Source organism: Balearica regulorum, chromosome 29 (assembly GCF_011004875.1).
Source record: "Balearica regulorum gibbericeps isolate bBalReg1 chromosome 29, bBalReg1.pri, whole genome shotgun sequence".
NCBI classification, from domain to species: domain Eukaryota; kingdom Metazoa; phylum Chordata; class Aves; order Gruiformes; family Gruidae; genus Balearica; species Balearica regulorum.
Window position 1 is genome coordinate 712,128 of NC_046212.1, and position 26,829 is coordinate 738,956.

Consider the following 26,829-nt stretch of genomic DNA (forward strand, 5'->3'; position numbering starts at 1 on the left):
TACAACGTGCTTGTACCCAGTTGCCTCTTCCTCGTGTGTAAGGTGGAGTTGAGGATATTTTTGCCACTGAAAGTGGAACAGGGCTTTCATTTTTCTACTTTAGGTCTTACATCCTGGTTGTCCTGACTCTCACAGCTGAAGTTTAGGTCTGGATGTTCCTGGGGCATCCAGCTGAAATCCTCACCCCTGGCCAACACATCCCTTGTGGGAGATCTGAATTTCCCATGCTCTTTGCAGCTCTGCAGCTCTCTCCACACCTCCGTGCAGTCCTACAGCAGAATCCAGCAGTGCCCAGAGGGGCTGAGCTCTGGCATGAATGGCCCCCAGCTCCAGCCCTAAATTCTTCACTCCTACGGATGCTGCTGGGAGCACCAGGGACATGCTGCCTGCCTACGGAACTGGCAACACTTCTGGAGGTGAATCCTCTGTGGCAGGCACCAGCATCTTCGGGAAGGGATGGTCTACCAACGCTATAGGAGGACTTGCATCTTCTAGACTGTCCACCAGATCCACATGCCAGGTTGGCTTCGCAGCCAGAGATGGTGTTGCAAGGGGTGGTGATCACTGTCATGGGAAAACACAAGCTGAATCACTCACGGAGAGGACACAGCCTTCCTCCTCCCCCTGCAAACCCAAACTAGATTGTTTAATGTTGTAAGGAAAATAGAAAACTTCAAGCTTACTTACACAGTCTCACAGGGATCCCAAGACGTATCCTGAAGGAGAAGAAGGTCACAAGGTTATCCATCACACAACTAGCATTTTCTAGCATTTTCCAGCCTCCTTGTCTCTGTTGAAGAGTCCCAAGGACTGACCACTGTCCACACACGGTTGTAGCGGTACCTACCTGCTCTCTTCACCCTCCAGTAGAGTCTTATATGTTGCAATCTCAATATCCAGTGCCAGTTTGACGTTCAGCAGCTCCTGGTAATCCCACAGCATGCAAGCCAGCTCATCCTTGGCCTTCTGGAGGGCATTCTGCAGCTCAACGTGCTTCTCCCAGGCATCTTTGAGGGCACAGTCCCCACGCTGCTCAGTATCACAAACTGATGTTTGCAGAGAGGACATCTATCAGGGGAGACACAAGGAGTCACTTTCCCTGCCATACTCACCCTCGAAAGAGAAATTCTCGCTTCTTTTGAGAGTCCCAAATTAGGAAGTTTTGAGGTTGTTTTTAGGAAAGGCAAATGTTTCCAAAATCAAATATAAATTCTGAAATACTACAGAAAGGCTGGACATGTCCCTGTACTGCCAGACTCTGTTTAAGCCTGTTTTGAGGATACCAATACTTTGTTCTAATTGGAACTATTAATTAACGTTTTCCATTACTTCCCGTTATAAAATATATAATGAATTAGATGGTCTGGAAATTATACCAGTTTCTATGGGTGCTGAATTACTGAGTCATAATCCTACCCTGCTTACTGGATGCTTTGAACCTGTGTCAGAAGCATTGTCTCCTGCCAGAATTCTTGCTGGAGCAATTTTAGCAATTTTCCCAGTGGCTGTGGCTAATCCAATGATCTAATTTGGTGCAATTAGGTCTTTGCAATAATCAAAATAATCCAGCAGAAAATAGGCCAGCATATAATTCTTCTTCCCTGCTCAGCACTGGTAAGATCTTCTCTAGGCCAATGGAACCCGTGTGGTGCAATGCTCTTCGATAAAGATGAAAGAAATGCCACAGAGATGTAGAAAACATGACTTGGGATCTCACATCTAGGAGATCCAGTGAGTAAATATGATCCATCATACCTGCTTCTTCATATTTGCAAGGTCACACTGCCTTCTTTGGATCACAGAACTCAGCTCTTCAATCTCTTGCTGGTGGGACTTCAGTTCGCTGCAACGTCTCCCCTTTGCCTCCTCAAGCTCTTGATACTGATTGTAGGAAAAGAGAGAGGTGGCAATTAATACAGGCAAGTAATACAGGCAGTGTATGTAACACAGGAGCCTTTCTTCTCTTTCCAAAGTGAATTAAACTAGCTTTAGAAAAGTCCTCCTGATTTTGCAGCTCCTGAGACTTTCCACAGCAAATGGAGCTCCTGTAGCTTTCACTGTTCAACTCACCTACAACCTCCCCATTCCCAGCATGACTGAGTCCTGTCCCATTGCACTGTGTCGCTTCTGGGCATGTTCTCCTGACTTTGAGACCCCATTCAGTTTAGCAGAATGGAAAATTAGGTCCAGAAGTTGCATAGTGAAGACAAGAAGAAAAACATCACCACCTTTCCACTACTACTGTTGACAGTGAGAGAGTTAAGGATATGTCGCTGGATGCTACAACTTACCCTAGTTCTGCACAACGCATCCAGCTCTGCCTTGCTTTTCTTAGCCATGTCCTCATACCAGCACTGAACGCTCCTGAGGATGCTCTCCATCTCCAGGCCTCGGCTGTTGTCCATTTTCACGACGACAGAGGTGTCATGGGTAGTTCTCTCCAGCTCAGCGATTTCCTAGAAGCCATGTGAAGTGTCAGTAAGCTGTCCCTGGATTCCTTATCTCACACTCCAGTGGAAGTAACACCACCACTGAGAGTTTCTCCTGAACCACAACCCAGGACCTGAGATTAGATTTGGTCACACATGCAGCTTGAGAGATTTTGGGGGTTTTTGAGATCTCAAAGGCTTCCTTATCTGGGATTCGCATTGCCTCCCAAAGAGAGCTTGATGGGTTGGTTTAATCAGGCCTAAATCAATGTAGACAAGGAGCAGCTGGTAGGAATAGGTGCCATCAAGTATGGTTGGGAGAGGAGCATCCATACCTGAGCAGAAACACATTTCTGGAACTCTATCTCCTGCTTTAGTGTTTCCATCTTTGCTTCCAGCTTTGCCTTGGCCAGATAGACACAGTCCACATCCTAAAAGAGTTTCCAGACATTTAGAAGTCAAAATGGTGCCTACAGGGAGACCTAAGGCAATTTCATTACGTTTTTAGAGTAAGAAATTTTGTTTAGGAAATATGACTGGGAAGCTGAAATATCCCCTGAACAGCAACAGCTGGAGGTTCCCAAAAGCACATACAATATTGCTGACCTCTTGCTTGAAAAACATCACGATTTGGGCATTAGGCCTAGCAAGCTGTCAGTTTAGAATGAAACATACTTTCTGTGCTAAAAAGCAGAGGTTTAATGCTCTCTGGCAACACTCTGTGACATGTTTTTCTGCATCCATACTTGTCCAATGACTTTCAACATTCTCCAGACCTGACCCTTGCCTTGCAAGGGGCAGATCAGAGGAAGCTCCTTGGATGTCTGCATCCAACCCTTCCATTTATCCAGATTCCTTACCTTCTTCAGTAACACAAACTCGTTCTCGGCAGCTGTGTGTCTGTTCACTTCCTGCTTGTATCTGCAAGGGAAGACACTGGTTACCGGGTCATTCTGAGACTGGAGACCGTGTTTGTCTGGGTATTTAGTGGTCAGGGTGCTTTTGGATCTCAGCTTTTTGGACCTCAGAAAGAAGTCTACTGATACAGCCAAAAATAAAAGTCCCATTAGACAAGCAGTTTAAGCTCACTGCCTTGCTCGCTCACTTGCATCTGAACTCTTCAACGAGCTTCTCCGTGTCGTTCAGCTCAGGCTCCATCTGTCCCCTCTCGTGCAGCAGCGAGTGCAGCCGCCTCTGCAGGCTGCAAATGAAGTTGTTGAAGACATGCTTGATGTTCTCCTGGGATGGCAGGAACTGCTTTTGGAGTAGGTCCCATTTGGTGGCCAAGACTCTGTTCTGCTGCTCCAGATGCTGTACCTGTATTCAGAAAGCAAAGCCACTTTCTTCAGGCACATGCTTAGATGCATTGTATGTGGACCAGATGAATGTGGGGGGAACAAGGCATTTTCTCTTCTGAGTCAATGCTCCAGGGGCTCATTGGGATTTGAAGGGGATGAGAGGACAAAAGGGAGGCATTGTGATCTTCATAATCCTATAATCCTAGAGAAAACTGGGCATACTGCTCTCCCATTCTCCAAGGAAGCCCTAGACAGCACAGCCTTTGTGGCAGCTACAGAAACCATGGAATATTTAAATAGATCTGCATATCAGTTGGCTGATAGTGGAAACCATCATTTATTGATAGTACGCAATACAACTTTACAAGGTGTAGCTGCATAGGGAGAACTCAACAGTGCAGAAGCTCAGGAAGACACCTTGGAGGAACAGCTTCCTTCCACTATTAATAATAAAAACAGGTGCAGCTTATCAAAGCACATAAACCAGATTAAAATAACATCATCAGCTAGATCTGCACTTGCAGCTTACGGTACTGGAGTCATGCACGCTAAAACCAGCACAAGGCTCACGTCATAGGATGAGAGAAGGAGAGGAATCAAAGACCAGAGCACAAAAACATTTCCTTTGCATTTAAACCTCATCATTCCTTTACGTCTTGTCTCAGTTCTCACCTTGTCAATCAAAGAGGCAAACTGATTATTGAGGCTCTTCATTTGCTCTCTCTCCTGCTTTCGGATGTGCTGGATTTCGGGGTCGATCTTCACATCAAGAGGTTGCAGCAGGCTCTCATTGACACGCACCGCACGAATACCTTCACTTTTCCAGCTCCTGCTGTGGAAGCCCAACCCATGACTCCCACCTTCACCGTTAGCATGGATGTCCCTGCACCTCCAGCTTCCACAGACCCCCTGTGCAAGGCTTCGGCCAGAAGAAATCCATTTACACCCATCTGTGTTTTGAAGGCTTCGGCTGTTGTAGCTCCAGGCTCCTCTTCCAAATAGTGCAGCAGAGGGGAAAGCGCTCCTTCGGCAGCAGCTCATGCCACTTGCAGCAGAAGACGATGAAAAGAACTTTCTTCCATGAAGAGACTGTCCAGCTGACAGCTGCTGGCTCATGCTGGCAGACGTGATGGAGGAAAGGATGCTGGAGGACAGCAGAGCACGCAACTCAGAAAAGGTGCCTCTCTGCTCCTACAACCCTGAGCACCTCCTTTATACACATCTCAGAAGTGGGACTTGGTGGATGCAGATGAATAATTTGGGGGTTTCTTCGGGTTTGCCTTGCCTGACAGCAATTCACAGGTTTAAATATGCAAAACAATGCATAACACTGAACATTTGTGAAATCCTATGGAATTTTACTGGTTTTAAATCACTTTGCTTGCATACTCAGCTTGGAGGATCCCGTGGGCTGGGTTTTGTGAGGATTCTTGTTTTGGTTTAGTTCCTCCTTCCTCGCATTAATTACAGTTTAGCAAATGGCCGTAAGAGTATCTCCCTCTGTCAAGAACAATCTGTAAAGGAACGTTCTGCTCAACAACAAATTAAAAGTTATTTTTGCAGTATCTGCTCTTTTCATAGTCACTCCCTTCACAAAGGACAGTACGAGTCCATGAGCCACAGCCAAAGGCAGCTCGCTGCTTGGAAGCTGGGAACCATAGCGTGGACCAGACACACAAATTTTCTTGCTATGGTACAAGAGTGCAAAATACTTTTTTTTTTTATAAAAAGCCCTTTGCACACCATCCTCAGTTAAAGACCATGACTGACTGGGCCAGGACTCTGCTCCTCTGACTTTTGATGCTATGCCTGTACTGAGAGACAGGCAGGTCTGAGATACTGCTCTCCAGGAGCCTTCCTCCTCTTCGTTGAGTCCAAGAAAGTCTAAAGTGACCAGCTCAGACTTCGATGCCCAACTTTTAGAAGAATAAATTAGCATAGCTATATCTTTTCATTAAGTTTTCTGCTCTGATTGCGTAGAACACATCAAAAAAAATGAGACTTGCATGGAGAAGACAATAAACAGCCTACAAAATAGGAAGCTCAGCCCCAAGGCTGTTAGCTGCATGCTTGTTAATCGTTTAATTGGAAAGGGCGGTAGGCTTGGCCTTGGTGGGCAGACTATGAATGCACCAGCAACCAGTATCCTGCAAAAATATTATGTATCTTATTAATAGATCTGCTGTATGGCTACTCTCTGTTACTGTCCTTTATATTTGAGCTTGTAATTAAAACCCTTGGGATACCTCAAGGCAAATAAAAAAGATTTATTAGAGTTGCTTGACAGACGGGCAAGAAAAGGCTGATAAGTTTAATATATTTGCTGAGAGCCTCACAATACCTCAGAGGTGGAGCTGAGATTACATCTCTGTCCTTGTGGCTTCTTGCCAAAGTCTCTTTCAAAACAGAAAGGTGAAGGGTTTCATTTCAGACCATTTGAAAGAAATGGTTTTCCCCTGCTATTATGCCATACTAATCCTTAACTTTTTCAATAGGCTCAAACCCTGGTCAGGTTTTTGGCAATTAAACATTTAAGCATTTCAAATTCCTGAGAAATTTGATAGTACTTCAATAGCTCATTTCTTTCCTTAGTCTTGCAGGGATTTTTTTTTTTTCCCCACTCCCTGAGCTCATTGGAGGGCTTTTTCACCACCTTTCGCAAGAAGGCTGATGAAAAACAAAACTGGTTACCAGAAACCTTGCTGGTATTCTTTCTCCAAGAGCAGCTGATGCCAAAGGTTTTCTCGTACCTCATTATTTGCAAATGTTCTGCACTGGAACAGCCTGCCCCTAGCCCAGCAAGAGAGATAATTGATGGTATGAAGTAGCTGGAAAGACAACTAGCTTAATTGCAGGTTCTTGACAGCACTATCAATTACACCTACACACAGAAGAGCAGGAGTGATTGAAGTCCTGGGTGTCTCACTTGGCTGCTTAAATACAAGCAGAGTCCGTGGCAATCCCAGCTGGAAAAGCAGGATTGGAGCCCAGGAGGAGGGTACTTGGCCTGGAGCTGCTCTGACTGTCTTCATTTTCTGCTTCCAGCTTGTGTCTCCTCGGTCTCCCATAGAATTGCCCCACTGACGAAGTACCACGATGCTTGATGGTCCTCTGGCACCTTCTGAGCAGGGGTGGGTGATCCCACAGCATTCTGCCTGACCCTGCTGCTAGCAAGGAGAGTTTGGCTCCTTTCAAGCAAGGAGTAGTTAGCTCGGAGCTTTTGTTTCCTCGCTGTGGTTAGAGCCTACAGGGTCACGGGTGGTTTCAAAAGTTTTCCTCCCATAGATACACTTTGATAAGCAAAACTTCTGAACTTGAGTTTTCACACCCCCAGACATAGCGAAAGGTTCATCCATCCGGATCAGCCTTACCTCTGAGTCTAGATGTCCCCTGATGACCCTGAGTCCCCAAAAGGCAGATGATGCCCCCTGATGCAACCCTTGGGCTGTTATCAACTGCCCAGCTCAGGCTGTAGTTTAAGAGGTCAGCTCTGCCTTCCTCTCCCAATTTCATCTCATCCCACCCAAATTGCTGCAGGAGACAAAGTTTTTGTGTGTCATTCGACAGCAGAGAGTCTCCAGGTTTAAAATACATCAGATCTTCTCCACTTGGTGGAACTCAGTGTATTCACATCAGAGCAATCGTGTTTGGTGCAGCTCCCTTTCAGGAGACGGGGGGTTGCATGTGGGCACCAGGGGAGTAGCTCCCAGGGTAATCACAGCTCACTAATTTACTTCTAATTGCCAGGAATTTTGGAAAGAGGCCCAGCAGTGAAGATAGAAGGCCCACACTTTTCAGTGCTACGATGTAGCCCTGACTAATTTCACAGCTTTTTGCCAAAGTAAATCAGGAAGGAACTTCTTGTTCTGGCCACATCTGCACAGCAAAGGGAGCTCAAGCCCAAAACTCCATCAGTCAGGGAGTGGGAGAGCAAGCACAAAGACCAGTTCTACACCACCGTGGTACAACTTTTTTCTCCCACTAGGTGGTGGCATCTAATGCATCTTCAGCATCCCTGTCCACATGGGTTCTTGGTTGGGATCTTGGTGGTGACATGAGCCTGTCAACACCTAGTTGAACACTCAGAAACCTCTCAGGATATCAGTAGCTCACAGCTGTAGAGGGCAATGTTTACACACCAGGACAGCATCAGATCAACAAGGTCCTCAGTCCTTCCCAGATGGTGATGTCTCATATGGATTTGTACTCTGAGGCTGACTATGAGATGTTTTGTAAAATATGTGTACATCCAATAATGCAGGAAAACAACACTGAGATAGAGAGTTACCACCAGCTTTAATGACAACTGACCTACTGTCATCATCTTCATGACCTTGGTGTCCTCCCCTCATACCTGAAATCCTGCTCATCATGTCAATGTTCTTGAAGGCTCAAGCTCTGCTTAGGCACAGGGTGTCAGTAGACACCTTCTTTCAGTGTTACGCCCTAAGCATGTAAATTGCGATGACTGATAATACATGCCTCAAGACAGTACCTGACATTAATCTGAAGGTCCCATCTTATGATCATCATCTTCTCATGACTTCAACTCAGCCCCTGAACCTCAAAAATCAAAATGTCTCTGGGCACAGCCTTGGGCAGCCTGCCTTGTGGTATTCTCCATCAAAAATGCATGGGCAATATCTAATCGACATAAGCAACTTAGTGTTAAGTCAACAAAAAAAAAAATCGTCAGTGGACATGTCCTCGTGCTCCTCACATTGGCATCACCCCTCTTTTAGCCACTTTCCACACTTTGCATGTGCTGTGGTGCTGGAAAGAAAACCATCTGCTTGATCATCTCAGCTCAAATCCATATGGTCCAAAGACCCGAAACTCAGTCTTAACAGAGGCAAATACACAAGCTCCTCACAGATACTAGCAGGGGTTGGACCCCATAACTGCTGAAGGAAAGGAACAGCAATAATTAAGCATTTAAAAAATGTTATATTTTTAGACAACCAAAATCCCTGGCCAGATGTTTCACTCCTACTTAAAAAGGGAGAGCTTTATATGGAAGGAGGTGCCAGAAGACTCATCTCCAGAAACTGGAGATATGATTATAGCTCAGCTGACAAGCAGAACAGGTTTTGATATACCCTTCCAAGCCATTCCTTCACTAAATTAGCCCAGCACTTAAGGCTATGTACTACCAGCGTGTAAACAGTACTTAAAACAACTTAGTGGAAATGCTGATCAAGCCCCTCATACAAGTTGGGGGTTACCAATCTCTTGTCTAAGCTGGTTGTCCAGGCTCCTGTTATAGTCAACAGAAACAGACGGTTTGTCTGATCTCTAGTGGGTGATTCATCCCGTACTAAGGAAGATGCACAAATTAGGTCTTTTGAATTGCCTCCAGAAGTGCCTATTTCTCTCCATTGACTCTCCCTTCTTCCTTTTCGACCTTTCACTCTACAAAACAGATCAGTAAAAAACCCACAGACCTGCCCACAGTGTTCATATTAATCCTTTATTTCTTCTGAGTAGAGATGAAAAGCTGTAGGCACCCTGTCTACATAATTAATTTAACAGCAAAACTAAAGCCCAACAATACTTGGTAGTGTGCAGGACTGCCTTTCACAGCTTCCACTTTTTATAGTAAGGGAGGAGGAGTTTGTCCTGATTGAAAACCTTATCTACTGCCTTAGACAAAAATGGGGTTGTGATGATGCAGCTTGTCACTTGGATCCTGAAGAACTGATGTAGAAGCAGCCATTAACAGGGTGAACAAACTGGCTCAGCTGTTGGAGGGTAGCTCTACATGGCATTTTGCAAGCCAGGGTAGACTCACACCACCCACACGCTGAACCTGTGGGATGTCAGCCAGTAGAGATGAAAACACAGGCTTATCTCAGTAGGGTTTGCTAAGACAACCTCCAGATTTCACTACCACAGCTGACTGCTTCACAGCTTGCGTAGGGTTTTCTGCATCTGATGAGGGCAGTGGTAACTTAGTTTTGAGTGAAATACAGACTCTAGACCTCCCCACATGCAGGTATTCATAACTGCTTCCAGACTATGCCATAAAGGTCTGATTTAGCCCTTTGTAGCTCCCCATTAACATTCTCCAATTGTTTTCATGACTCTACAGCCAGTTGCAAATGGGTCTCCACAGTGGATTTCCCACCAAGCTGAGTATCTTGTTCCCTGGTGAGGAGCTCCCCACTGGCTGCCACCTCCAGGACTTTTCACAGTTGGATTTCTTTGAAAAACCAGTCAGGAGGATCCTACCTTCCCTCTGACTGGTGAAAAGGCGTGAAATATTCCTGATGGGGTTGTGGCACCCCAGTTATCTAAATGGAGTGTTGCTAAATTAAGATGACGCAGTTGCATTGAGCTTCTGGAACAAACTTTCCCAGTAATCTCAGCTGCTCTGCTCTTCATTATGACTTTTGATTGGACTTAAAGGAGGTTCTGTGAGAAATTTAGAAAACATCTTGTTTCCTCTGCATAGAAGCAACCAGAAAGAAAGCCAAAAATGGCTTACTTTGGTATGCAGCATCCAACTTTGATTTGGGAAGAACTGGACTAGAACTGAGATAAGGAGATGTTGTTCACAGATTTCCTGCTCCTTTCTTTATCTGCAAGTGCAATGCTAACAAAGTCTACCTGGGTGATTCAACCTGTCCCCTGGTATATTAATGAGTGACGTCTGGAGGGAATGAAGGAACTGAGATGCAGCCACATGTCCTGGTTGACTGGCTAGATTAGGGCACTACAACTTGTAACCTGAAACCCAATTTCACAGCAGATGTTCAGCTTATGGCCCCCAAACAACAGGCATTTTCTTGTAAACACCTTTTTCCACTTTTTCATAAATTTTTTTCTTCAGCCTGGGTCAGTTCTCTATGAACTGGTTTATATATTTAAAGAATTCTTTCCAAAAAAAATCTTGTCATACACGTGAGTCATGCCCTCCCATAAACCAATACATACACAACAGACAGGGTTTAAAGCTTTTAGTTGCCAATGACAAAAGGTCCCAAAGAGCTGGAACTGAAGTGCTCAGAGAAAGCCTAAGAAAACAAGAGCAATCATCACAGCATTGTCATAAAGCAGAGGTGTGTGGCTGGAGAATTCAGAAAAGGGCTGTACAGGGAGAAGAGAGGACAGGATTATGTGCAACCAGTTTGGACTAGTTGTGACTCAGTGGTGGACAACAAAGACAACGTTGATGCCAATAGCACCGGGAATGCCTTCTTCCCATTCCACTGGCAGATTTGAGCATGCAAATATTACTCGTAGGAAGATCTCCAGAAGAACCTGAGCCACTTCCATAGAGAGTCCTGTAGCCCCACCTTCAATAAACTCATTCAGAGCTGCATTCCCCAGCACCATCCCCAGGGCTGTATATCCCAGCTCCAAGGCTCCCTACACCATAACCGCCTTCCCCTCCAGAGCCAGCCCCACATCCAGAGCCACAACCTCCACTTCCAGAGCTGCACCTGCCCCCATAACTGGATGCCCCACATCCAGAGCCATATCCACCACTACCGGAACTGCATATGCCACCAGAGCTGTATCTTCCGTCTCCAGAGACTGAGCTTCCTCCTCCACCACCTCCAGAGATGGACCCGCTCCTACCAGAGCTGCTGCCACCACCAGAGCTCATCCCTCCACCGTGGGGACTGCATCTGCCACTGCCAGAGCTCGATCCCCATCCTCCAGAGCTGTGGCCACCTCCAGAAATGGAGCCTCCACTGCCTGAGCTGCCACCTCCTCCTCCATACCCTGAGCCTCCACCTCCATACCCTGAGCCTCCACCTCCTCCTCCACAGATGGACCCACCACTGCCAGAGCCTGATCCTCCATGACCTGAGCTTCCGCCTCCACCACCTCCAGAGATGGACCCTCTCCTACCAGAGCTGCTGCCACCACCAGAGCTCATCCCTCCCCCGTGGGGACTGCATCTGCCACTGCCGGAGCTCGACCCCCATCCTCCAGAGCTGTGGCCACCTCCAGAAATGGAGCCTCCACTGCCTGAACTGCTACCTCCTCCTCCTCCATACCCTGAGCCTCCACCTCCTCCTCCACAGATGGACCCACCACTGCCAGATCCTGATCCTCCATGACCTGAGCTTCCGCCTCCACCACCTCCAGAGATGGACCCTCTCCTACCAGAGCTGCTGCCACCACCAGAGCTCATCCCTCCACTGTGGGGACTGCATCTGCCACTGCCAGAGCTCGATCCCCATCCTCCAGAGCTGTGGCCACCTCCAGAAATGGAGCCTCCACTGCCTGAGCTGCCACCTCCTCCTCCTCCATACCCTGAGCCTCCACCTCCTCCTCCACAGATGGACCCACCACTGCCAGAGCCTGATCCTCCATGACCTGAGCTTCCGCCTCCACCACCTCCAGAGATGGACCCTCTCCTACCAGAGCTGCTGCCACCACCAGAGCTCATCCCTCCCCCGTGGGGACTGCATCTGCCACTGCCGGAGCTCGACCCCCATCCTCCAGAGCTGTGGCCACCTCCAGAAATGGAGCCTCCACTGCCTGAACTGCTACCTCCTCCTCCTCCATACCCTGAGCCTCCACCTCCTCCTCCACAGATGGACCCACCACCAGAGCTCGATCCTCCGTGACCTGAGCTTCCGCCTCCACCACCTCCAGAGATGGACCCTCTCCTACCAGAGCTGCTGCCACCACCAGAGCTCATCCCTCCACCGTGGGGACTGCATCTGCCACTGCCGGAGCTTGAACCCCATCCTCCAGAGCTGTGGCCACCTCCAGAAATGGAGCCTCCACTGCCTGAGCTGCCACCTCCTCCTCCTCCATACCCTGAGCCTCCACCTCCTCCTCCACAGATGGACCCACCACTGCCAGAGCCTGATCCTCCATGACCTGAGCTTCCGCCTCCACCACCTCCAGAGATGGACCCTCTCCTACCAGAGCTGCTGCCACCACCAGAGCTCATCCCTCCCCCGTGGGGACTGCATCTGCCACTGCCGGAGCTCGACCCCCATCCTCCAGAGCTGTGGCCACCTCCAGAAATGGAGCCTCCACTGCCTGAACTGCTACCTCCTCCTCCTCCATACCCTGAGCCTCCACCTCCTCCTCCACAGATGGACCCACCACCAGAGCTCGATCCTCCGTGACCTGAGCTTCCGCCTCCACCACCTCCAGAGATGGACCCTCTCCTACCAGAGCTGCTGCCACCACCAGAGCTCATCCCTCCACCGTGGGGACTGCATCTGCCACTGCCGGAGCTTGAACCCCATCCTCCAGAGCTGTGGCCACCTCCAGAAATGGAGCCTCCACTGCCTGAGCCGCCACCTCCTCCTCCATACCCTGAGCCTCCACCTCCTCCTCCACAGATGGACCCACCACTGCCAGAGCCTGATCCTCCATGACCTGAGCTTCCGCCTCCACCACCTCCAGAGATGGACCCTCTCCTACCAGAGCTGCTGCCACCACCAGAGCTCATCCCTCCACTGTGGGGACTGCATCTGCCACTGCCAGAGCTCGATCCCCATCCTCCAGAGCTGTGGCCACCTCCAGAAATGGAGCCTCCACTGCCTGAGCTGCCACCTCCTCCTCCTCCATACCCTGAGCCTCCACCTCCTCCTCCACAGATGGACCCACCACTGCCAGAGCCTGATCCTCCATGACCTGAGCTTCCGCCTCCACCACCTCCAGAGATGGACCCTCTCCTACCAGAGCTGCTGCCACCACCAGAGCTCATCCCTCCCCCGTGGGGACTGCATCTGCCACTGCCGGAGCTCGACCCCCATCCTCCAGAGCTGTGGCCACCTCCAGAAATGGAGCCTCCACTGCCTGAACTGCTACCTCCTCCTCCTCCATACCCTGAGCCTCCACCTCCTCCTCCACAGATGGACCCACCACCAGAGCTCGATCCTCCGTGACCTGAGCTTCCGCCTCCACCACCTCCAGAGATGGACCCTCTCCTACCAGAGCTGCTGCCACCACCAGAGCTCATCCCTCCACCGTGGGGACTGCATCTGCCACTGCCGGAGCTTGAACCCCATCCTCCAGAGCTGTGGCCACCTCCAGAAATGGAGCCTCCACTGCCTGAGCCGCCACCTCCTCCTCCATACCCTGAGCCTCCACCTCCTCCTCCACAGATGGACCCACCACTGCCAGAGCCTGATCCTCCATGACCTGAGCTTCCGCCTCCACCACCTCCAGAGATGGACCCTCTCCTACCAGAGCTGCTGCCACCACCAGAGCTCATCCCTCCACTGTGGGGACTGCATCTGCCACTGCCAGAGCTCGATCCCCATCCTCCAGAGCTGTGGCCACCTCCAGAAATGGAGCCTCCACTGCCTGAGCTGCCACCTCCTCCTCCTCCATAACCTGAGCCTCCACCTCCTCCTCCACAGATGGACCCACCACTGCCAGAGCCTGATCCTCCATGACCTGAGCTTCCGCCTCCACCACCTCCAGAGATGGACCCGCTGCTGCCACCACCAGAGCTCATCCCTCCACCGTGGGGACTGCATCTGCCACTGCCGGAGCTTGAACCCCATCCTCCAGAGCTGTGGCCACCTCCAGAAATGGAGCCTCCACTGCCTGAGCTGCCACCTCCTCCTCCATACCCTGAGCCTCCACCTCCATACCCTGAGCCTCCACCTCCTCCTCCACAGATGGACCCACCACTGCCAGAGCCTGATCCTCCATGACCTGAGCTTCCGCCTCCACCACCTCCAGAGGTGGACCCTCTCCTGCCAGAACTGCTGCCACCACCAGAGCTCATCCCTCCACCGTGGGGACTGCATCTGCCACTGCCGGAGCTCGATCCCCATCCTCCAGAGCTGTGGCCACCTCCAGAAATGGAGCCTCCACTGCCTGAGCTGCCACCTCCTCCTCCATAACCTGAGCCTCCACCTCCTCCTCCACAGATGGACCCACCACTGCCAGAGCTGCCACCTCCTCCTCCATACCCTGAGCCTCCACCTCCTCCTCCACAGATGGACCCACTACCAGAGCTCGATCCTCCATGACCTGAGCTTCCGCCTCCACCACCTCCAGAGGTGGACCCTCTCCTGCCAGAACTGCTGCCACCACCAGAGCTCATCCCTCCACCGTGGGGACTGCATCTGCCACTGCCGGAGCTCGACCCCCATCCTCCAGAAGTGTGGCCACCTCCAGAAATGGAGCCTCCACTGCCTGAACTGCTACCTCCTCCTCCTCCATACCCTGAGCCTCCACCTCCTCCTCCACAGATGGACCCACCACTGCCAGAGCTGCCACCTCCTCCTCCATACCCTGAGCCTCCCCTGCCTGAGCTGCCACCTCCTCCTCCTCCATACCCTGAGCCTCCACCTCCTCCTCCACAGATGGACCCACAACTGCCGGAGCTCGATCCCCATCCTCCAGAGCTGTGGCCACCTCCAGAAATGGAGCCTCCACTGCCTGAGCTGCCACCTCCTCCTCCATACCCTGAGCCTCCACCTCCTCCTCCACAGATGGACCCACCACTGCCAGAGCCTGATCCTCCATGACCTGAGCTTCCGCCTCCACCACCTCCAGAGATGGACCCTCTCCTACCAGAGCTGCTGCCACCACCAGAGCTCATCCCTCCACTGTGGGGACTGCATCTGCCACTGCCAGAGCTCGATCCCCATCCTCCAGAGCTGTGGCCACCTCCAGAAATGGAGCCTCCACTGCCTGAGCTGCCACCTCCTCCTCCTCCATACCCTGAGCCTCCACCTCCACCTCCACAGATGGACCCACCACCAGAGCTCGATCCTCCGTGACCTGAGCTTCCGCCTCCACCACCTCCAGAGATGGACCCTCTCCTACCAGAGCTGCTGCCACCACCAGAGCTCATCCCTCCACCGTGGGGACTGCATCTGCCACTGCCGGAGCTCGACCCCCATCCTCCAGAGCTGTGGCCACCTCCAGAAATGGAGCCTCCACTGCCTGAACCGCTACCTCCTCCTCCATACCCTGAGCCTCCACCTCCTCCTCCACAGATGGACCCACCACCAGAGCTCGATCCTCCGTGACCTGAGCTTCCGCCTCCACCACCTCCGGAGATGGACCCGCTGCTGCCACCACCAGAGCTCGTCCCTCCACCGTGGGGACTGCATCTGCCACTGCCGGAGCTCGATCCCCATCCTCCAGACACGGAGCCTCCACTGCCTGAGCTGCCACCTCCTCCTCCTCCATACCCTGAGCCTCCACCTCCTCCTCCACAGATGGACCCACTACCAGAGCTCGATCCTCCGTGACCTGAGCTTCCGCCTCCACCACCTCCAGAGATGGACCCTCTCCTGCCAGAGCTGCTGCCACCACCAGAGCTCATCCCTCCACCGTGGGGACTGCATCTGCCACTGCCAGAGCTCGATCCCCATCCTCCAGAGCTGTGGCCACCTCCAGAAATGGAGCCTCCACTGCCTGAGCTGCCACCTCCTCCTCCATACCCTGAGCCTCCACCTCCTCCTCCACAGATGGACCCACCACTGCCAGAGCTGCCACCTCCTCCTCCATACCTTGAGCCTCCACCTCCTCCTCCACAGATGGACCCACCACTGCCAGAGCCTGATCCTCCATGACCTGAGCTTCCGCCTCCACCACCTCCGGAGATGGACCCTCTCCTGCCAGAGCTGCTGCCACCGCCAGAGCTCATCCCTCCCCCGTGGGGACTGCATCTGCCACTGCCGGAGCTCGATCCCCATCCTCCAGACACGGAGCCTCCACTGCCTGAACTGCCACCTCCTCCTCCTCCATACCCTGAGCCTCCACCTCCTCCTCCACAGATGGACCCACCACCAGAGCTCAATCCTCCGTGACCTGAGCTTCCGCCTCCACCACCTCCAGAGATCGACCCTCTCCTGCCAGAGCTGCTGCCACCACCAGAGCTCATCCCTCCACCGTGGGGACTGCATCTGCCACTGCCGGAGCTCGATCCCCATCCTCCAGAGCTGTGGCCACCTCCAGAAATGGAGCCTCCACTGCCTGAGCTGCCACCTCCTCCTCCATACCCTGAGCCTCCCCTGCCTGAGCTGCCACCTCCTCCTCCTCCATACCCTGAGCCTCCACCTCCTCCTCCACAGATGGACCCACCACTGCCAGAGCTGCCACCTCCTCCTCCATACCCTGAGCCTCCCCTGCCTGAGCTGCCACCTCCTCCTCCTCCATACCCTGAGCCTCCACCTCCTCCTCCACAGATGGACCCACAACTGCCAGAGCTCGATCCCCATCCTCCAGAGCTGTGGCCACCTCCAGAAATGGAGCCTCCACTGCCTGAGCCACCACCTCCTCCTCCATACCCTGAGCCTCCACCTCCTCCTCCACAGATGGACCCACCACTGCCAGATCCTGATCCTCCATGACCTGTGCTTCCGCCTCCACCACCTCCAGAGGTGGACCCTCTCCTACCAGAGCTGCTGCCACCACCAGAGCTCATCCCTCCCCCGTGGGGACTGCATCTGCCACTGCCGGAGCTCGATCCCCATCCTCCAGAGCTGTGGCCACCTCCAGAAATGGAACCTCCACTCCCTGAGCCTCCTCCTTTTCCTCCTCCTCCTCCACAGATAGAACCGCCGCTGCCAGAACTGGATCCCCGTCCTCCAGAGCTGTGGCCACCTCCAGACGTGGAGCCTCCACTGCCTGAGCCTCCTCCTTTTCCTCCTCCTCCTCCACAGATAGAACCGCCGCTGCCAGAACTGGATCCCCATCCTCCAGAGCTGTGGCCACCTCCAGACGTGGAGCCTCCACTGCCTGAGCCTCCTCCTTTTCCTCCTCCTCCTCCACAGATAGAACCGCCGCTGCCAGAACTGGATCCCCATCCTCCAGAGCTGTGCCCACCTCCAGACGTGGAGCCTCCACTGCCTGAGCCTCCTCCTTTTCCTCCTCCTCCTCCACAGATAGAACCGCCGCTGCCAGAACTGGATCCCCATCCTCCAGAGCTGTGGCCACCTCCAGACGTGGAGCCTCCACTGCCTGAGCCTCCTCCTTTTCCTCCTCCTCCTCCACAGATGGAACCACCGCTGCCAGAGCTCGATCCCCATCCGCCAGTTATTCCACATTTTCCTCCTCCAGAGATAGATCCTTTCCTTCTGTTTTTGCTGGCCGTACCAGAGTTCATCCCTCCCTTCCCACTTTTCGAGCCGCCTGGTCTTATTCCAAAGACTCCCGTAGCACTCGTATTTTGGTCAATGACACCTGCAAGAAATTGAAGTTATGTCCACCTTATACTTTTGTCCCAAAAAAATCATAAGCACAGCTGATATTACTACTGATGTATGGCCATCGTTGTACCTACTCTCATGTCTTTGTAATATCTTCAAAAAGGGGTACAAGGATCTTCTTTAGTAGATATACCTATGAAATGTTTTCTTACGTGGTTCTGGCTTTATTAGTTTATCTTTTGCATTACTTATGTCTTACTCCTTACACAAACACCCTGTGAAGTCCGTCCTTTATGAAGGGAAATATTTCTCTCTCTTCTACTTGGCCTCCTATTTCCACAAGTTTTAGGACTAGATTTTTTTTTTCTTCTTCAGTTCTGACGTACACCACATAGACCTATAGAATGAGATGTTTCCCTACTTCCTACAAATTTGGTTGAAATTGGCCAATAATTTCCAGAATCAGTAGTTCAATAATGACTTATTAACACATATACCTATGTATTTACACACACACGAGTTTGCTTCGTTTCCCTAGGAAACGTGGATGGGAACTAAGATAGGTTGTTCTGATGGTAGGTATTAAGTACCACAGACAACATAACGGTAACACCACTCTTAAAAATTGAAGCAAAACCTTGAGATACTTACAGATTGTGGCTGGTGAGCCTTCCTGTATCCTGTGAAGGAAAAGCGACATTGAGGTAATGCATCCAATAAACGTAAACGTCAGTTTAGGGTCTAAGAGGAAGCCAATGAAAGAGGTCACTCCTTCCAGGCAGCAATTCCTCCTGGAGATCTAATTCACAGATCGAATAATGGGACGCACTGCTTTGTACAGGTGCTTCTATCCAGGATGAATAGTTTGTACATACCTGGTCTCCTCCTCTTCAAGGAGTGACCTATACATGGCAATTTCAATATCCAGGGCCAATTTCACATTCAGGAGCTCCTGATAATCAAGGAGAAGACGAGCCAGATCATCTTTGGCCTGCTGCAGGGCATCTTCCAACTCCTGAAGCTTTTGCTGGCCATCTTTGATAGCAGAGCTCCCACGCTGCTCAGCATCTTTAATGGTTTCTTGGAGGCTGGCATTCTGCAGAGGACACAAAGAGCATGTCTCCATTTCTCTTCTATAGGACTGGGATTGTCAAACCCTCTGACAGTCTTTGGAAATTAAAAGACATGCCTCAATGACAGAACTCAAAAGATACAACATTAGACTGGGTAAATTAACCCAAATTAAATCCCAATATAGACACCCAAACCAATCTGCTTCATTTTGAAGAGAAAACATCATCTCTAGGTTTGCCTCCAAAGGACAGGTTACATTATACTGCACTAAGTTCCCAGGTAAAAGTGACTTTAATAGTTTAGTCATGTCGGAAAATATCAGCTTTACCTTTTTCCTTGCAATTTCAATTTCTGGTTGTAGTCTTTGGATGTGCCTGGTAAGTTCCTGGATTTCCTGATAACTGTTCTTCAGTTGCTCACGTTGATTCACCCACATATTCTGAAGGTCCTGGTACTGATGTGCAGAAGGAAGAGAAAAGACATCTTTGGTTTCTTTTCCAGTGAGCAGACCTGCCTGCCTATCTTGTTGATGTCTACTCACCCTGCCCTGATACATGGCATCTACTTCAGCTTTGCTCCTCTGAGCAATTGTCTCATACTCCTGCCTGACTTCTTCGATGATGCCATCCATGTTCAGTTCTCTATGGTTGTCCATGGACAGAATGACATTGGTGTTGCCAACTACAATTTGCAGCTGGGAGAGCTCCTGCAAGCAAAACAAGATTTTGGATTTTCACGGTGCAGGTTGTGTTCTGAGGACAGAAATGGCCAGTTACCCACTGGAACTTCCCTACCTGCATCCCTCAGGTCCTATTATTCCACCACCAGTTTTAATTTTCAAGTGTCTCTTCCAACCTTCGTGACACACCAGACCCCCTTTGTCACGCAGATGAAAAAGGACTTTATAAGATCAAAGGCCAAGGATGATCCACCCTGTACACCACTCTACAAAGTCCTGTTCGGGTGAAATTTCTGGGAATCTCCAAAAGATACATGTCCTTCAAGACCTGAGGGTAAGTTTTTAATCAGAGAAGCATACTCACAGCTTCATGTAAGCATCTGAGGAACTCAAGCTCCTGCCTCAGTATTTCCACCCGAATATCAAACTCTGTTTTTCCCATGTAGGCACGGTCCAGTTCCTGTTAAAAAAAAAAAAAGCGCGATATTTGTATTTCTTTAATGGCAAACTCTCCACTGAGGTGCAATTCTTGCAAGACATGGTACATTTCTTTAAAGCTTTCATTCCTGGAGTCAAATAATGTTCCACGAATCTCACCTTTCATTTGAAAAGCAATTGGAACAAAGAGAAAGCTTTTAATTAGAAGAAAAGAATGGCTTGGAAATAAGCAAAATAGCTGCGTCAATAACTGTTCCTGGAGAAAATGCAAAATGTAGAAACACCAATTTCATTAATTCTTCTAATAAATAGTTGTCTAAGCCATCTATAGACATTATTTAACCCCTAATAACGATGTCTCGCCGAGGTTGTGATTGAGTGAATAGAGAAAGGCCAGCACTTTAGATATTCATCTTACAAAAGACCAATTCAGTCTCTAGAGGAAGTTATTTCTCTCCAGTCTTGCAGTAAAAAGCTCAGGTTTTCAATGACTTCAGTTTAGAGGAGAGTTAGACAAAGTTAAGCAAAGACCTTGCTTTCAAAATCCTTGGCAACCATCCAGTTATTGCTTTATTTCTGAGGCTTTGATTTAGCTCAGTGTCTTGGATTACTTCACCTTTTTAAGCTCCACAAACTCCTCCTCTTTAGATGCTCGCTTGTTGATCTCATCCTCGAATCTGTTGCAGCAGAGAAAAGAAATAAGTGGCTTATCACCTATCTTACTTTTTTCAGTCAAGTGGATCAGAAACCAAAGGGAATCACCCAAAAAGCGAATGAGTCGAGTTTTCGTTTAACTGCAATTTCTGGCAACCGCCAAGGCAATTGCAAACCCTCTGCAAAACTATCGCGTAATTAGACAACAAAATGTGATATAGGTCAGTTCTAACATCCCTGCAATTCTGAACTAAGCTTCCCATTTTACAGAGCTGTAGACATAAGTTATCTTTTGGGTACAGCAAAGCCAGAAGTGACAACTCTTCTCAACTTGACCCCACTGCTCAGCTCTGTCCCTCCTCGCTGTCCAGGTTGACCACGACTCCACAACTACCAGCAGGAGTAAGGAGTCCTGGGTTACTCATTGCTTGGGGGAGGAAGGGCGTGAAGGAGGACAGGAGGAGAGAAGAGTGGGATAGATCTACAGAGCCTTTGATTTTCCTCTTACTGTTCTGGGTTCTTCCCTCATCAAAGACCCATAATAAACCAACGGCAGAGTAGTGCTATGATGGCTACAAAACTCTTGAAGGTGTGAAGCTCAGCTATGCTATCCCAGGGCATGATTACCATTGGCTTGGAAAATTCCAGCATGTTTTTTTCCCAAACTTGTGATTATTCACCTCTTTTTATAATCTTCAACAAGCTGAAGCATATTATATGCTTCCGGATCCAGCTGCTCCTTCTGGTCCTGGAGTGTTTCTAGCTGCCTCTGCAGGCTGCTGATGTAAGATTGGAAGAAAGAGGAGATATTTCTGCTCTCTTCTGGTCGGGTACTTTGCTGCTGCAGAAGTTCCCATTTGGCGATCAGAGCCTGGTTCTGCCGCTCCAGACATTGAACCTGAAAGGCAAAGCAGAAGAGCGTCTCAGCCACTCGAAAGCACGGTGGAAACACCGACATCAGCATTAGTCCCTGTAGCAAAAGAAACCCTAATTAATATTTCCAACACAGTAACATCCAGAGGTTTCATCAGGTGGGACCAACTGCAGTAACACTGGTTCCAATGCGTGAGACTGCTTAGACTAAAAGTGGGGGGCACCTCTTTCATCCTAATCTATGTGTATGATTTTACTGCTCAAAGCTGATGCTGAAATCTTTGCTGGCTTTTCACCTCTTAAATGCACAATATTTAGGGGGATGACTGGGGTGGAGGGAGACTTCAGCTGTTTCTGAAGTACCTTAGACACCCAAACCCATGAGAAGAGTTAGCTCCCTCTCAGAAGACCAAGTGCGACCACTCTCTTCTAGATACACCTTGCCTTAGAAAAGGAGGTCAGAAAGACCTATAACATCCATAGCTGGTATTTTTGTAAAACCAGAAGGATAGCAGCTCTTCAGCTGGGACACTGAACAGGTTTTAACCTGGAACCTGACATCCAGAAGGTTTAAAAAAAAAAAAAGTCAAAGGTACCCCTAGTTTTCAGGACTGAGCATGCTTAAAACTTCTGGGTGTAACCAACACCTTTTCTGTAGAGTAATACAAGAAACCCTTAAGTCCTCACATGTTACAAATAATACAAGCTTCCACCCTATGCAGAGACACATGTCACCACCCAAAGGCACATCCCAGGTCTGCGTGGGTGGAAGTGGTTCTGTGGCTGGTTTTTTCCCATGTCTATGGGTACAAATGAAAGAGAAGACAAGGCTGCAGACAGACGTGAAAGCATTTAGTATCAACCAAGAAAGAGGTAAAGAAGAAAGATGTGTGGACCACTGGCCACCTGAAAGAGGCTAGGACATCTGAGCAAAGAAGTCATTTGTTTTGTAATTCAGAGAAATGCAACAGTTTGCTTTGCTTGAGAAAAAAGAAACAGAACACATCAAGGATGACCAAGTCCATCACCCATTTTTCCTGATAGCATCAAGAATTCCCAGGCACCAGACTATTACTAGCCATGCAGAAACCCATTTCCTCAAAAGAGAAGTGAGTTAATGTGTAGTTTGTTATTGTCCTGCCACAAAAGGCGACTCGGAGATACTTATCCCAGGGCTAAATGTGAGTGATTCATGCAGCAGTGTTTATAGCAAGCTATTAAGAACTTCACACCGGCACAAGGGAATCTGGCCAACACTGTGATTTTTGGGGGAGAAGATGCAATGTAAAGGCATCCCCATGATGCACACAGGCAGAGCAACACCCATATCTCCCCCTTCCCAGATAACAAGTGGAAAAGAGACCAGGGACTCACCTTATCAATGAATGATGCAAATTTGTTGTTGAGAGCCTTAATCTGCTCTTTCTCATCTGATCGCACTCTCTGGAACTCAGGGTCGACTTGTACTTGTATTGGCCTCAGCAGGTTGGTATTGACACGGACCTCCTCGATGCCTCTGCTAACACCAGCCTGCCCAAAACTCTGTCCAGCCCCTTGTTCACCAAAGGCACTTCTACCAAGGCCTCCTCCAAGTACCTCCCTGCCTGAACTTCTTCCACACATGCTACCAACCTGTGCTTCACCACCTTGAAAAGCTCCCACAAAATACCCTCTTCTACCAAAGCCAAGATGTCTCCTACCACCAAATCCCAGGTATCTCCCATACCCTACTCCTTCTCCTCCGTAGCCTCCACCAGTAGAAACATTCCAAAACCCACCAAGGTCGTGGAGACTCCTGCTGCCATAACCATACCCATAACCACGGTATCTTTCTTCTCTATTGTCTTCACAATAGCTTAAGGTAGATGAACTTCTCCCACCACCCAGTGTGCCACAGTAAGCAGAAGAAGAACTGAAATTCCCATCCCCAAATCGGGAGAAACGGTGGCTCATAGCGTCGCTTTCAGAGCGTGAGAGAGCAGGTGGAGAAGGTTGTAAAACAGGAGGAGAAATGAGAGTGAAGGATCCTCAGCCGCTCTTGTGGGGGTGACAGAAGTTCTCCTTTATACGTTCTGGAGGAGTTAGTCCCCATTCCGTGGTAATTAGCAGGTCTGTTAGTGTTGTTATTGGGTTTGGTTCATTAGGCAGCAATTAATGGCCACCTGAAGAGAGGTCAGAGTAAACACCACACACCAATGGAAGAATTGTGAAATTCCCCAAATCCTGCTTGACTCATGAGCTTTGCTCAGATGAGATTTCCTTATCTCATTAGCCTGCCCTCCATCATTAATTACAGTTCGCACAGTTATCCATGCACATTATCATGGTTTGTTCTCAAATTCGCCCACCTCTTTTGGCATTTCATTTCATGAGACGGAAGGCCCTGGTAATTGTCCTCATATTGACTTTGGGGTGGCTCACCTTGCTTCACTGCATCACTAGGAGTACCTACTACAGAAAGCAAAGACTACTGCTCTCTTAGCTTCCCATTCTCTCTTTTCCCTAGTTCCCAGTATAACCACCCATGAGTAGGCATTGCTGCTGCAGGGAGAGGGAAGGTGTTGAGATTTGGTCTTCTTGCTAATGGCATTAAAAAAAAAATATGCCTTTGGCTCTTACAACTGAAATAGCATTCAGAAAACAGAAAAACTGGAATCTATGTCAATTTTAGCTTTAAACAAATGGATACAGAGTTTTACATGGAAAAGAAAGCTCTGAGATAAATGTTTGGTTTAATTTATTAAAGTTTAACTATTAAAGATTAAGATGAGGTCACCTTAGGGAACAGATGACCCATCACTTCCATACACTAGGACTCTTGGCCCTTCTGCTCTTGGCTACTCCTGCTCTTCCATGTGGAAGTAGTTAGACCACAAACTGAAACCACTTGTTTGTGGGTAGTTGTTTATTTAAAGGCTCCACCACTGGATGTCTGAGATATCAAACACGGAGCTGGGCTCCAAGCTTTTCTACCCAGATTCTCCCACTGAGCATCTGCCTGATCCATCCCTTTCCCTCTCCTCATCTCTGTGCAAGATTCCACCTTTCCAGTCTGAGCACACTCCAGTGCAAGACTACTGAGTCCATGAGGCCGTGGACTCACTAAAAAGCATTTGGAAGCCAACTCCAGCTGCTGACAATGCCACTGAGTCTTCAGCCTTGAGTAACATCTCCAGAAGACAGCTGAGATCTGATACGCTGTCTCCCAAAGCACTGGTAGAATAATTTCCACATGGCAAGCACCTCCTCTTTGTCCCCTACACAACATTAGGGGGAGCAGGGCTTCACCCAAGGGGGATGTTCTTCCTTCCGAAGGTACTGGATAAAGCCACACTGTGAACCCTTGGTGATATAGAGGTTACGTGGTCAGAGCTTTGTAACCCTTGCTCCAGCTCCATTTGGAAAGTGCCTTGTCGATCCCCTAAATGAAAGGTTTGTAGGAAGAGGTTATTCAACCAGCTGTTATATCTAGAAGTGGACAAGATTTTGCACGCTTAGTGACCAGATGAGGGCTTTTCCCAGAAATAGACACAGTGTTTTCCAGACAACCAGATGAGAAGTACTACTTTTCCCCACCAAACTTTGTCTCTTATGGCCTTACACTGGGAATGGTCAACTGGTAACCCAGACCTTCCATTTGTGCTACTTTTTTGTAATTAAACTTTACTAGTTACCTACATTTTACTGAGAATTTCAACCAAATTTCCCACTGAATTTCCTCTTTTTATATACTTATACAAAAATCTGACTTGGACTGAGAATTCTGTGTCCCACTGGAAAGAATAATTATGGTGAACAGAAAAAAAAAGTGTATTGACCATGACTGTAAAAGTGAGTGGGGGGAAAATCTGGAAACAGATCCATTTCAACACATCTGGGTAAGATTTGCCAAAGCATTAGGATATTATCCAAAAGTCTTCCCTGTTCTGTTTTAGTTGAGCTCAATATTTTCTAGATGCTGATGCATCTCAAGAGAAGACAACGTCAATTGTCCTCCTTCACTCCCATATTTCAGTCAGGCTGAAAGATGCTTTCAGAACCGTATCCACTCCCTGCAAAACTCTTGTGTAGGACAAACTGCGTCTGAAACTCCTGTGCGATTTTGAAGCCATTATTAGGCTCGGGTAAAGATTAGGAGGACAACATGTGACTTCCCATCAGGAGGAGGTGAGACTCCATGGACATGACCCATGATTTTCGTTGTGAGGTCTGACCTAAACATCACTTTTTCTTGCCTTAACTAACGATTCCTCAGCAATATGCACAGGAATTTTTAAAGGGTTGCTGCTGTTCACCTGCCTGTTGAGTCCATGAATGACTACTTTGGGTGCAATTCATCTTCATTCCCACTCTTCATTTTGAGAGTGGCTCATTCCAATGCATGCTGCATCAGGCGATACTCTAGATCATCCACATGGATCTCAGAAGGAAGCGTTATGACCTAGGGAAGGGAACACTCACAGACCAAACAAGCCAGCTCCATGTGGAACAATGGTTAGGGAGATGTCTATCCAAAATCACTGCCCTAAATACATACATCAACACGCTGCGTGAAGCAAACCAGGTGATAATGCATACAGAACCACTGCACTGATCTCTGAGGAAACCGTGTCCTGCTTGAGAAGGCCTCCTCCAAACCCTGCATGAGAAGAGCAGCCAACCTACCCCACGTGCCACATAATCCAGAGCACGGCGTGTAGGCTGCTGTTGTGATCATTGCTGGCACCAGCTCAGCCTTGGCACAGTAGACCAAGCCACACCTGAACCTGTTGAGCTGGCTCCAAAAACAGCGATGCATCCAGAAGGATGTTCATGCATCCTGCAGATCAAGGGTGAGCTTCCTGTGAGACCTTCCTCTTCCCTGCATTGAGTTGGCATCACTCTTGGACATGCCTGGGTAGCTTCTGCTCTGAAGCTTTAAAAGAGACGGCAAAACAGTTCCCAACACACAGGGACCAGAAGGACCAAAGTTTCAACAAACATCCTTACCATGGAGATGGGTTATTACAGAATCTTCCAGGGAATGGAAGTCTTCAGGGGCTATTCACATGGCCACATGGTCAACCTAGCTCTTTGCTGTTGGGGATTTTAAAGATAGATTTAAATTGCATCCCAAAAGTTATTCATGTAAAATTGACTAGTTGGACTTCTTGCACAGCTGTCAGAGCAAGCACAGAACATCTGTGTGTTATTTCTCCCACCCAGAACAGTCCATGAAGCAGGTGGTGATGTTCCTCCCATCCAGAGAAGCCTCTGAGACAGGTGACATGACGTGCCCTTCTGGA

General features: G+C 49.1%; 2 protein-coding genes across 2 annotated transcripts; both read right to left on the reverse strand.

Moving 5' to 3' along the window:
- Positions 1–86: 86 nt before the first annotated feature.
- LOC104634503 (keratin, type II cytoskeletal 8-like) lies at positions 87–11,182 on the reverse strand. Its single transcript, XM_010301042.2, has 11 exons — positions 11,103–11,182; positions 4,400–4,871; positions 3,535–3,746; positions 3,290–3,350; positions 2,765–2,860; positions 2,292–2,456; positions 1,756–1,881; positions 848–1,068; positions 688–716; positions 395–564; positions 87–269 (listed from the first exon to the last, which is right to left on the reverse strand). The coding sequence occupies exons 1-11, from the start codon at positions 11,180–11,182 to the stop codon at positions 87–89; spliced, it is 1,815 nt and encodes a 604-aa protein (XP_010299344.2).
- A 5,916-nt stretch (positions 11,183–17,098) lies between these two features.
- Positions 17,099–23,636, reverse strand: LOC104636828 (keratin, type II cytoskeletal 8-like). The gene is given in 11 exon segments (XM_075737562.1): positions 17,099–17,685; positions 17,774–17,860; positions 18,478–18,506; positions 18,702–18,922; positions 19,229–19,354; positions 19,442–19,606; positions 19,944–20,039; positions 20,634–20,694; positions 21,352–21,569; positions 22,919–23,545; positions 23,547–23,636. Coding segments are annotated over 11 exon segments (2,307 nt in total).
- Positions 23,637–26,829: the final 3,193 nt, after the last annotated feature.